The 13,734-nt window shown below is 33.6% G+C and overlaps 1 protein-coding gene across 2 annotated transcripts in view; it reads right to left on the minus strand.

Annotated features, from left to right (window-relative positions):
• Nucleotides 1-10,476, minus strand: part of sdk (sidekick cell adhesion molecule) — a 202,764-nt gene extending 192,288 nt beyond the window's left edge. For both annotated transcript variants that reach the window (XM_089634095.1, XM_089634094.1), the window contains exon 1: nucleotides 9,922-10,476. In XM_089634095.1, the coding sequence (XP_089490221.1) occupies nucleotides 9,922-10,105 (184 nt within the window). In that variant the 5' untranslated portion in view covers nucleotides 10,106-10,476. The remainder of the gene's footprint in view (nucleotides 1-9,921) is intronic.
• Between the last annotated feature and the right edge of the window lie 3,258 nt (nucleotides 10,477-13,734).

Genomic DNA, 13,734 nt, shown 5'->3' on the forward strand with positions numbered 1-13,734 from the left:
AAACAACTATCTCGCTAAATCCTTGGAGGTGACTAATGGTAGGGGTATTGGTTATCTAATAAATGGTTCCCGGGGCGGCGGTACACATAATTGTAATAATTTTCGAGGGCTCTGATGTACAGACATAATGTCTCCTGTTGATTGACGAACATATACTAAAACATCGTTGGTTGGAATCGGTGCTTGAAATGACTTTAGCCATGTTTAATAAAAAACAAATTGGAATAAATTTATAGCAATCTTAATTTAAAATTTGAAAAATTAAATTCTCACCAATCTAATCGCCGCAATTTTAATAGGCACATATGATGGATATTACGCTTAAGAAACTTACGTCGGGAGAGATGGTAAAAGATACATTAAAATAAAATTTGATTCAATCAATGTTCAAATTTTTTCTTTTAAAATGACTCAATGAACCTCACCCCATGAACCCGGGCACCCCTGCTTAGTCACGAAACGTAGTAAATGATGCATTAAAGTTACATTTTTGTTTAATCAAGTTCAAAAGATTTTTTAAGCATGGATTTGACGTTTGCGAAAGTTCCATTTCAATATAAATAGGCGTGAAGTAGTCTATCCTCTTTAAGTACAAAGTCATTTTCATAGAATATTGATGTTCTAACAGAATCTAAAAAGTACCACAACGCGCGCGAAATTGGCGGTTACAAGTTACAACACATGCAAGCCGTCAAATTTGTCAGAAATATATAGATCAACAAAATAAATCGTGTAAAATGTATATGCGACCGAAAAATGGGCGTGGCTTACAGCTAAATCTCGATGACACAAGTTGATCTGTAGGGATTTACATATGTATGCCAGCTTGGGTAATGGATCAACATATCCGGGGTGGATCAACAAATGCAAACGGATCAACATATACCTGGCGTACCGTCGCGCGAGATCAACATAGTACGAGAGGGGATAAATATATATATATATATATATATATATAAACTTTCAAAATCCCTTATCAAAATCCGTTGCGTAGTTTAGAAGGACTAAGCGCACAAACAGACAGACGCAGATAGCGACTTTATTTTAGTATAATATAGTTTTCTGAATGCGGAATAATTAGAAATTTCGTTCTTTAAATAACATATCGTCAATTACTAATAATATTTTAGACAAAAATGCCTGAATGAATATAATGAATTTCCATCGATTTTATATTAAGAATTTTTTAAATTACCATATAAACTAATAAAATTGTTTTAAACCACTTTATTTAAACGCATTTCTCTACCTGTTTCAGAAGTGCCCTTTCTTCATCAGCATAATATTAAAATCTGTTTTCCACATAATTCAATAAAGGTTTTAAACAAATATTGTACGTGTTTATGTTATAATTATGAGAAGCCACAAAGTTAATACTTTTTTCGAATACATAAAAAAATACTTTTTCAAATTATCGCATACCAAAGTTCACTCGACAACGTTCATATGGAATAAAACTGTGTAACTATTTTTTCAAGAAGCTCAAGATGATTTTTTTTATTTGAATATCCATCAAGTATTTTAGAAAATAATACCGTCATGGGATTTATAGTAATGCCCTGAATCAACAGTCAAGCCATGGAACATGCTCACCAGTAATAAAATAGTAAAATCACCGTCCATAGACGGAAAATAAAACGTGGATTGAATTAAAACATCTAACGACTCATACAGGGATTGGATATTTCCTACGAGAAAGAAATAATAGCATGAAGCTTTTCTGAGAAATTGGCCTGAAAATATAAAATGAACCTTACATTGAACACCCGCTCGAGTATTGGGACGGAATATCATACCCCAATATGGTACTTGTGGATAATTGGGTTTTGGAAACGCATCTAATGATTTGGAATAAAGTTTAAAAAATAGTTTTTTTCATGTCTTGCATTATCCAAATCTTGCACATTTTTTCAAAAGCTGAAGATTGTTAAAATCTGATAATCTTTTTATGTCCCACCTAAGCTCTTTTTAACTTAAGCTCTTTCCGTTCCTAAGCTCTTTCAACCCCGCAACATCATACCCCGAATTGGGGATGCAACAGTTAGGCTCCGTGCAGTTGGGACTGTGGTAGTAACTCAAAAAAACTTGTCAAATACATAGTATATTGTCTATTTCATCAGATAATGTAAATGTAAGCGACTGTAAATCAATAAAAATAAATTTAACAATAATTTACAAAAACGAAAAAAAAATTATAAAATTCAGAGGAATAGATACATTTTTCTTATAAGTAGTCGTCATCTATTATCTACTCCTAGACAGAATTTTACAAATTTTCACCTTTTTCTCGCTTTATCTCCATTTTTTTTCCTGGGGAACCAAGGGGGGATGGTCTCCTCCGCCGTGAGGCCTTCAGGGAACCAAGGAGAAGTGGAGAGAAGAGATGAGTCCCTCTTCCCTCGCGGGGCCTTCAGGGAACCAAGGAGAGGAGACATGGGAAAACACACTGTGGAACCAGAAGACTCATCTCCAATGACAACCCCGGTGAACTTTATAAAAGGGAAAGGATTACTGCTAAATGAATGAGGTGAAATAGGAGATAGCGCGGGAACTAATAACTGTTCTTCTATATTTTAATTGTCAAGAGAGTTTCGCGACGTTTTTTTCAGAATACGTCAAAAGATTGTGAAAAGTCGCCAAACTTTCCGTATTTCTTTTCTCTGTATCGTTAGAAATCAACACACTTAACTTAACAGTCGAGGGCGTTGCCACCGTAGATATCTTATATACAAAAATCTATTCATTTTAAAAAAGTCCGTTCGTTAGTACCTTCTGTCTGTAATGTAAGTGTGTCAAGCAGTACTGATACGCGCGTTTAGATAAGCACTAGTTGGAGTTTTTCGTGCATAGAACATTATTTCGTGCAACCTTCCACGGGTATAATATTCGTTGGAAATATAGAAGGTCTTCAACCTCTTCAGCTTTAAATGGATTCTCTAAATGCTTCCAGAGAATATCTTGATTTTTTTTACCTAAGGGCGGGCCCCTAGGGGTATATATGGAGTATAAGATTTTAACAGAAGAACAAGTTAAATAATCTTTATTAAATAAATTTTGAATTCATGCGTTTTATTATAACCTCTCCAAACCAGCAATATCTTATAGGGTTTTTTTTTTATTTTTATCTGGAAATGACTGTTTATTTTGAGTCGAGGATGTGGATATTATGTCATCTTCATTCATAAATTTCTAGACTCAGTATTTTAAAGAAGATTTGCATGTGTAAATGTTCAATACATATTTGGTTTGAGGATTGAAGAATTCTGTTAGGAAGATACTTTGAGATTTAAAATGTGTTTGATACATAGACATATGAATATTAGTAGACCTGCCCTAAGTGATTAAAAGCGTATTATCCCCACTCCCCATACCGGTTCCATTGGAGCCGGCTGTGCTCGCGTATGGCCTCAAGTGAAATTTGAAAACGTGACGTCATCATTCTCGTGCGAACTATGGTCGAGGCATCATCGGTTCATTTTACGAAATAACACGGCAAAATGTTGACTTGTACTATGAAAACTTGTAAAAATAGATGTGAAAAAGAGAATAAACCCAATTGTCGTATTACATTCCATATATAAGCATTATTTTACTTTATTTTAAGCATATTCACATCGTATAATATGAATCAGTTGTTACTATCACATCGAGAAACGTCTGGACGCGAAACACAAAGCTGGTTGGTTGCTGGGAAGTAAATTATGAACATTTATAAAAGTGTCTTAACTAAATACTTAAACGAAATATTCGACTCTGAAAATAGAACCGAATTTTTTTGCCGAATTTGGACTTCGCAAATTTGTTCATAACGTGGCGAGTAATTTGCGCTCCCATGTAAAAATGTCTATTCATTCAAAAGCAGATTTTACTTTTAAGAAGTAAATGGTGATATTATAATGCGAGATGCCTATTTACTGTCAGATTGATTTATTGACGAATCACAGTCAGCTTCACTCCCTTCGTTCTTCAACAGTTGATTTTACCCCTCGCCATTATCTTCTCGTCTATTAATTCCTATGTCTGTGGTTTGATACAACCTTATATTAGTAATTAGTGGTATGACAGAGCCTTGGAAAATATATTAAAAAATTATTTGTACAGTGCTCATGAGGTCATTTTTCACAAAAACGGAGTTACACAAATCATCCAAATATAATTATTAACTAATAAGAAGAAAAAAATATTCATATAAAGCGAATATTCTGGATAAGAAAATAAATTTAGAGTTTCTTCAAAATGTTATTACTTTTAGGTACCATACAATAAAAATAATAATAGTACGTCACGGGACACCAGACAGATGCGAAACATCGATATTGATTTTAAGTAAATGAAGTGATAAAGAATATAAAACGAATATAAGGTGACTTCTTCCATCTTTCACTACTGTATAGTGTATACCACAAGGTTATAGTTAAAAACTACAATACATCGACTTTAATCAAAACCTCCTGGATCACAAGGCCGGGACACTGAATCAAATCAGCCTCCTAACTTGTACGAGATCCTCCAAAAAATGTATTTTTTTAAATTACTTAACTAAAATATTTTAAGATGTTTCATAAATAAGAATAAATTGAAATTTTTTTTTAAATATTTTATAAAATCCCATACAAGTTAGGAGGCTGCTTTGAATGAGTGTCCCGGCCTTGTGATCTAGGGGGTTTTAATTTAATTCGACTCAATTAAAACCACCCAATAAACATTTAGGCACTAATAAGAAAAACTAAACTTTGAAATTTTCGGCGATACCGGTAAAAAACTTTCGGAGATTTAAGATTTTGAACAAACGAACATTAATATTTTTATTAATATAGATTATTAAAATATACACAAAGAAATACATACGTATACTACAAATTAAAATGTCATCATTATTTAGAATAGATCCATTGCCAATCTTCGAGGGAATAGAAGCAAATTTACCGCACAGAGTTTTGTCGGCCGGGCGGAAAAAGCCGACGAGTCAGGGGGCTGGCCGAATGAAATGTTGTTCTGCGCAAGAGCGTCGCCCCGTCTTGCCACGCTTGCTACGCAACAGTCAGTTTAGCCCGCCAAAAAAATTTCACATAAAAAATCAATGTTGCGAGAGGAAATAATGAGAATAGCGTGGAAAGGTATAAAATATACGCATGCAAAAAAATATGTATAATAATAATACGAGTTTTTTTAGTTTTATAAGTAAGTATGCAACATGTACCTTCTGAGAATGCTCCGTGGACAGTATAAAACAGGAACTATGATTACTTACAGTATTCTTTTTCCTTGACCGGCGAAAATATCACACAATTCGAAAGTTAAATAAATGCACATGATATAATGCATAAATATATTGGCCGTCGTAACTATTTGACTAATACAAATTACCTTGAACTTTTCACCAGGAAACAATATTCTTGATAAACGTCACATAGAAATAAAGCTGCACATTCTATCTCCGCGTATACGTGTAGATATGTATACAACATGAAGCCGTACAGTGCGCCCATAACTTTATTTTTATCGATTTTGAACTCTAAACTGGTCTCTGTAGTATTGGATTGCATCGCAGTATTATATTATTTCTCTTACTATAACTTTTCGGCAACGAAGCAATATTAGCCGCTTTGATTTGCAGATAATACAATGCAACGGGAATTCAATGGAATGATTGGTTAGATACTAGGTAGAAGGTAGGTAGGTAGGTAGGTAGGTACCTTCTTATGACTTTTTCCTACCGAAATTGTCTATGGACGCGTCATGAACAAAAACTTTTTTGATATTTTTATCGTAGAGTATTTAGGTAGTTGTCATAATATAATTTATCTGAACGGGCTTTGCTGAAAGCGCTCATAGAATAGCCTAAACACACGATAATTTCAAACGCAAACACGTCAAAATCATACGCCAAGCGGTTTTATAAAATTCGGATATGTCGGATTCCGCCATACGTTTTTGACGTCAGTACTTTCATGAAAAATTAACAAAAAAATCGCCAAATGTTTATAATAGTAATAATAATATTTTGATGATTTTTATAGCGCCGTTTTTGTACGAAATCACCTCAAGGAAGCTATACAAATATATTATACATTTCTACAGTTATCAATCTTATTAGTAATCATAATTAAACCACTAATAACCATAAATAACTGTAGACTATTCAAATTATTATCAATTCATGGCTAACAGATTGCATCCACCGGTTCGTCGATCTCCAATACAAAATAATTTGTGCAATGCATTTCATTGATGAACGTGATTCTAGAATGTACACATGTTATTATTATTTATTTTTATAGCTAAACAACATTAACAATTTATTTTTTCAGATTGTTCCCAAAAGAAACTAAATGTTACGGGGATCTTTTAGTGACAACTATTAGAATAAAATTGAAAGCAGATACGTCATTTTTAAATGATAGAAAAGGGATTTTAACAAACATCAACCAGGTGCAATATCATATATAAAAATCTGTTTTATTGAAAATAGTACCTACCTAGATATTTAAACATAAATACATTCGTGAGAAACTAACCTAACAAACGTCCAAAAGAAATAGTATTTTTATTTGAATACCGCACTCACTCAGTCCCAACTGCTCCCAACCATCTGGAGCCAGTGAGGATATGGCAACCCCAATTGTGGGGCTGATGTATGTTGTGGGGCTGAAGGTAGCGGAGAGGGGAAGGATATGAAGAAAAGGATGGTGGTGAAGTAGCTGGCTATTTAAATCTGGTCACCAAACACGACTAGCTAAGCCATTTCAAGCAACGTTTCAATTCATGGTGGTCTTGCACCAGGGCGATACTGAGATTATCTTCCACTCTGAAACGTGCCGCAAATTTACCTAATATTATTCAAATGGTTAAATTGTGAAATAAAATAAATCAATCAATCAAGCACGCCATTGGTAAATCAGCAACTTGATTATCGCCGTATTATTTATTGGAGATAAGTAAAGCATAATATGGATGATCAAATCCCATATTAGGCATGCCCCATTGGTGTATATATTGGTTGATGGCATGCCCTCTACCGCTTATCGATAATAAACATATTTTCAAGATAAGTCTCGAGTCAAATAAACAATGAGCTCACATAGCGCCATTTGCCAGGAGTCGACAGCCTGGGTAAGACAGCCACATAACTCCCCTAGGGTTTACACTTCTAACTTGCATCGCTTAGGTACATTCATGCATCATGTTGTAGTAGGAAGCTGCTCTATTATACTGACTCTTCTGCATATCCCATCTCAGGTATCGTATATTCATGTTCATAAACAATGAGCTCACATAGCGCCATTTGCCAGGAGTCGACAGTCTGGGTAAGACAGCCACATAACTCCCCTAGGGTTTACACTTCTAACTTGCATCGTTTACATTCATGCATCATGTTGTAGTAGGAAGCTGCTCTATTATACTGACTCTTCTGCATAGCCCATCTCAGGTATCGTATATTCATGTTCATAAACAAGGACGTTTATAAAGGGGGGGAATAGTACCTACTCGTAGATTATATTCCTGGTAAACACAACAATTTTATTTGGATCGCCTCTTTAATCAATGTGATGTTAATAATGAGTGTGATAGTAGAGGTCCCAAAAACTTTCTAATAAATTTTCCAACTCCCCCCCCCCTTATCCGTCGCCGAACCTCCTCCTTATAGCCGATCCCTATGAGAATTCTATAGCTACGCCCTTGTTTATAAGCCAAGCACATACTATTTAACCTTCATATTACCTACTACCAATTGAAAAATACGATACAATACAATACCTACAACGAGTTAAAAATATCTGTTTTAACTCGACTGTTTGGCATTAATTTGATTTGTAATATCGAGCTGCCAAATCGGCATAATCAATATTAGGGCCGGCCCAGGTGTCCAGGTGCAATTGAAGCAGTCCGCTCCAGGCGCCGATTTGCCAAGGCTTCAAGAGCCACTGCCGCGGCGGTGATTACACCTAAGGCAGCGCCCTCGAAGTTTTACTAGCGCCAGGCGCTGTTTGACTTAGGGCCAGCCCTGCTTCCTGCTTAAATAATGTTTGAAAAAAGAATTGTCATTGAGATGCTACGTTTTTTTGGACAAGTTGTGTAATTCCTCATTTGAAATTTTTTTAACGTAAAATATACCTATGGTTTATAATAATTAAGTGGGGAGGCATTTAAGTACCTTCTTCCTTAAAATATGGTGTTAGGCGCTTTGGAGCGACAAGTTAGGAGATTCCGAGAAAATAAATTATTCAATTAAACCGCACAAAAAGTACACCACAATCATGAAAGTGGGATTACCGCACAAGAGTCTGAACTTCAGGAGCCAGTGGGTCTAAGGCATACCCAATGGGAGGATTGTAGACAGGTTGAAGGAAGTGGAGAAAAGAAAGAAGGAGGCTAGAAATAGTAAGATTGGAAATATCTGGCTTCAAATTCATTTCAAGAATCCTTGCATTTTTCTATGATTTCAATTTTGCTATATTTACTAAACAGAAATACATTTTTAGGTACCTAAATAAAAAAATCATAATACCGAAAGCTAATTTTATATTTTTATAATTGACAGGTACTTCAATCCGGATCTATACAAACATATTTCAATAGGAGTTAAATAAATACCAGAAGATAAGATTGATGGACCCGAGGGTACCTCACTGGATCTTCATATTGAAATTATTATCCTCGGAACGATCGATCAAGGAAGAATTATTACACAAAAAATAACAAATAAAGATACAAACTCAGTCTTTCGTCTTAAATCAGGGGTGCTCAATTCGTCAAAATAACTATGTAGGTAACATTGTGCATGATATAATAATTACAATAATATTATATCATAAAAAATAAAGTTATTTCACGACATTTTTTCGTGAAATATCAACTGAAGACAAAATATTATTTGTTAAATTAAAAGCTATTTTATTATTAAATTAATTAAAAATGGTAGTTAAATAATTTATAATTATTGCTTATAGGTACATACCTAAAATAATAGAAAATAATATTGTATTATAATATCTTTGGTACCTACAGATTGATGGTTAAATACGCGATTGACAGATGATTCAGATTTGTGGGATAGGTAGGTAGGTACATACATTGTCAATAATGACAAAATTAAAAAGATATGGAAAACCTAAATTAGCACGTAAGAAAATAATACATCGTTCAATTTAGATATTAGGAAATATTTTCAACTTTATTTTAATGATCTAATTAAAATAAATCATACATATTATCCGTAGACGTAACGTAAGACTATACCAACAGATTACACCTACATCCAATTAAATTGTAGCCTAATTGCTATTTTTATAACAATAAGGTCCTATTTCATGGTTATTTCACAACCTCTCAGTAAGATTTTCACTGGCGCTAATAGTAGAATAACGACTATTTTATTTTATTGGACAGCTTACTGAGAGGTTGGGAAATTTCCCCTGAAGTGTGATATTACAATTAATAATGTTATGAACTATGACATTTTGGTATGTCGGTATCCCTGGTATTTCGTATTAAATATAAAATAGGTTGTTAAGAATGTTTTTTCATACTAAAAATTTATGTGTAAAGATTAAAAAACGCGCGTTTTTATCAATATGGCATGGGGTCGTCCCATACAAAAACAAATTATCATTTTACGTAATTTTAATTTCAAATATAGTATTTTCCATTCCCCCCCAATGCAAATAGTCGTCTTTTGTGGTAATTAAGTTGAATCAAAGATTATTTTCAAAAAAATATTCGTAATAGGCGTGGCCAGCTGTTCTAAAAGTTTACCAAAAGTAGTCTCATGCTGAGCTTTAAACGCCTTAAAGGTTACATTAAATTTTAAACAATAATAAAACAAGGCGTTGACAACCCCTGATGCAGAATACTAAGGTACCTACTTTGAAAGTAAGTTTCGTAGGCAGGTACCTGAAGAGGTCAAAACTTAAAACATACCTGTAATACACCAGCCTGGCACTGCCATCACAACCACCATAACTGCAAATCCAAGTAATACGAGTTGAAAACTTCCACATCGTCTGTGTTTTGGAGAATAAACGAGTCTTTCGGTTTCCTCCATTATTGTTTTACTAAAACAGCTCGAACAACTAGAATTATTGTCTCTATAATAACCGACCATCGCAGGTAAACGACGGTCAAAAACTTTCTCACTTTCCTCAACAACAACACCAGGAACCCTTGTTCCTATTTATAGGTTTTTAAAATGTGAACTTAAATTAAACAATTCTTTAGGAGACTTCATCGTACACAAATAATGACGTCCAACAACGGTCCGTTGCTAGGCATCGCAACCGCCACAACACACCTGTAGACACCTCACTCATAAGTTCAATCAACTTCTTAAAAGAAGAATATTTAATTAAAAACACAATAAACAACACTGAAGACTACCATTGTTACTTTCATAAACTTTTTCAAAAGTTTAAACAACGCACAATAAAGTTTTCGCGTTACAATATTTATAGCGACACGAACCACAACCAACACTCAACTCAGCGCCAAACTGCGGCAAACTGCTGTCAGAAAAAGTACTGTGAAACAAAAATATACCTATACATACAGATAGGTATGTAGAGATCACGAAAGAATGCTGAACGGTTCTCGAGAATGCATTGCAGTGCGCATGCTCAGAATGCGGCTGTTGTTGAAATAATGAACATTACTGACATCTATTGATAGTTTTAAAATTGCTTGACTACAGCCTTCTTTACCGACATTATTTTGTGGCTATAAAACATTCGTAAAAGTACCTAACGAATGTGTAAAAAATATTACCGGTTCGTGTTGTTTATCGTTTAATGAATAATTCCCGTTAGCCCTAGCAAATACTATAGAATAGTACTAATACCTCCAACATCGGATACTTCCCATACATTCTGATGCAGGCAGAATGTTATTTAACGCCTCCTAGAGACGCGAGTTGTGAGGCTTGGTTTTCTACATACATTTTAATGGATTTTATGTCACGCTACACTACCGCCTCTAATACAAGGAAATACAGCGAACATTTTACTGGAGTTGGGCGAATTATCAAATTCCATGTATTAATAATAATACACCTACCAACTCCAGTGAAATAGTGGCAATTTCAACATCTCTAGTCGGTAGAAAGAACTAGTACAGCATGTTGATTTTGACACTCCTTTCAATGGCGACAAATTGAGTTAATTAATTATTTGGTGGCGGAGTTTCGCATTTTCTAATTTGTATTTTGAATTCAAATTTAATAAAAAAAACGTGTTTAAAAAACGTAGATGGTTCAGTTTACGAACAAACAGCAAAAACACTCCCAAGTAGTTTCATGATGCCAAAAAATAAAAATAAATGTTGATAAGTTATAGTTGGTGAAATGATTTCGTCAAATCTTGGCAAATAAAATATTCTTGATCACGTAAAACATGGAAAACCTTGAAAATATAATTATAAAAATATATTAATCTTGTCTAATTCCGCTGCACGCTTAATAAACAAAAAATTATAAACACTTGGTTTCAACTTAATTAATACAAGAAATAAGTATTTATGCGATGGGACATAATAAAAGATACATTAACGTTCAATTTTTTGTAAATCAAAATTAGGTTTAAGGTTAAACGCAACGCTCGTTGTATTCTACGTGTTCACAGATGGCGTTAATTAATTAATTTTGTTTAAATACGCTTTTGCAAGGTATTGCTTTACAGTATTAAGACAAATTATTTGTTTGCGCCCTCATATACGCAATATGAATATGAATAAATAGTTTTGTCCATATAAAAACTCAATTTTATCGAGAAAGGCATACAAATACAATATTGGATTGAATCATCGGTAAAATATTGTATTTGTGTGCCTTTCTCGAAAGAATTAAGTCTTTAAACGAACAAAACTATTGATTCATATTCATATTGCGTATATACGGGCGAAAACAAATGATTTGTCTTAATATTGTAAAGCAATACCTTGCAAAAGCGTATTTAAACTAAATTAATTAATTAACGCCATCTGTGAACACGTAGAATACAACGAGCGTTGCTTTAACATTAAGTTATTAAAATAACCCTAATTAAACCCTAAAACCCTGTGTTGTGTATGTTTACTTAAACCCCGAACCATCCCCGGACCTAAATAGTTGCCATTCGATATTTAGGTTGAAATTTATTTATTTTATATAACGGGAGATATTGAATTTAAGATATAAATATTGTATTATAATTGTATATTGAGATAGAACCTGCAAACAAGCAGCCATGTGGCAGCTTCGTGGGACTATCTACACATTGTCTTAAAAAAAAGTAATGATTTTCAGTCAATAAAGGTCTTTAAAAAAAAAAAAATCAAATGTTTTTTTAACGACTTTTTGCATGCAGTGAAGGAATTTGAGTTCATTTTTTTAATCAATAGCCACATGCAAAATTTTATACCGGTATTTTTTAAGCACCTTTTCGTGGTTAAATTAATTAATTAATTTTAATATTTTAAAGCCCGCCAACTATCCCAATCCGAGCAGTAAAAGGCGGGAGAGTGCGTGACGTCATCCGTGCTCTGAACGACCCTTGGTTAACGCACTATGGCCCGGTATATCGGTTGATCTTAAGCTCGGCTTGGTTGGATTGCGGAGCTAAGCGCGGCTTGGAACATAATCCCTATCATTTATTTATTGTTTAATTTTTAGAACTCCATTATAATTTTTGATTTTTCTTTTATGTATATACGTGTGCATTACATTTACGTGTACATTACACAACAGAACTTGTTTCATAATAAATAAACTTGACACTTACATCTTGGTAAATTACCGTTTTTAAGTTTGTTATAGTAAAGCGCACTTGAAGTGAAATGATGCTAAACTGCGCTATATAAATGCTTTTTATTATTATTCGTTATTTCGGCTACTGGCATTATACCTAGCTCTCTCATTAAAAATTTAGGCGTATTAGAGCTATCAAAAAATTTATATTTAAAAATGCAAAAATCAGTCATTTTAAATACATGTAGGATAACGAAAGATTTTTTAAACATTTATGTTGAGGGATCAGTGTGATTTATAGGCCCTGTTAGAAGTTCTACCGAGCCGAACCCTCTGATATGAAAATATCTGGAGTCGGTGAATTATTTTCCCATTTGATTTCTTATAATAATAATAATGTTTATTTCAGCTGGACAGAGCGGTTATGAGTTGAGTTGACGTCTTGTTCTTGTATTGTTTTGTATTTATTTTGCTTATATAATGCACTTGCATAATGTTGATTGACTAGATGATCAACTGTTTTTATAAATCTAATAATAATATTATTGAATTTATAAAAAATTAAAATTAAAATGAAGTTCAACAAATTAAACTTGTTAACAATAAATTACACGTATTGTCTATGATTTTTTTAGACGAAAGTACTTGATTTTCTATGTTGGGTGAGTGCTTTATCTATGCTCGAGTATTTAATTCATGATTTAATTTGACATGGGAGAGTGGTTTATTTATGTGACATGGATTTGACCAGATTTGACGAGTGGTTTATTTTTGCATTTGACATTTTGATTGCGGGGAGCAATTTATGATCGCTATCTTCCAAAATGTTAAATGTTTTAGGCGGGCTAATTTACCAGTTGATTTTGTATAGTTAAATTCCCCACATCACTCAGCATGGTACTATACGCGATGATGCTAATTATAAATAGTATTTGTTTTGCTGTAGTCAATGCACTATTCATAAAATATGGCAAACACACCGCTGAAAACACTGTCCTGGCGTCGAAAATTCCTCGTAT

Source organism: Hesperophylax consimilis, chromosome 8 (assembly GCF_061612785.1).
Source record: "Hesperophylax consimilis isolate HC1 chromosome 8, BYU_Hcon_1.0, whole genome shotgun sequence".
NCBI classification, from domain to species: domain Eukaryota; kingdom Metazoa; phylum Arthropoda; class Insecta; order Trichoptera; family Limnephilidae; genus Hesperophylax; species Hesperophylax consimilis.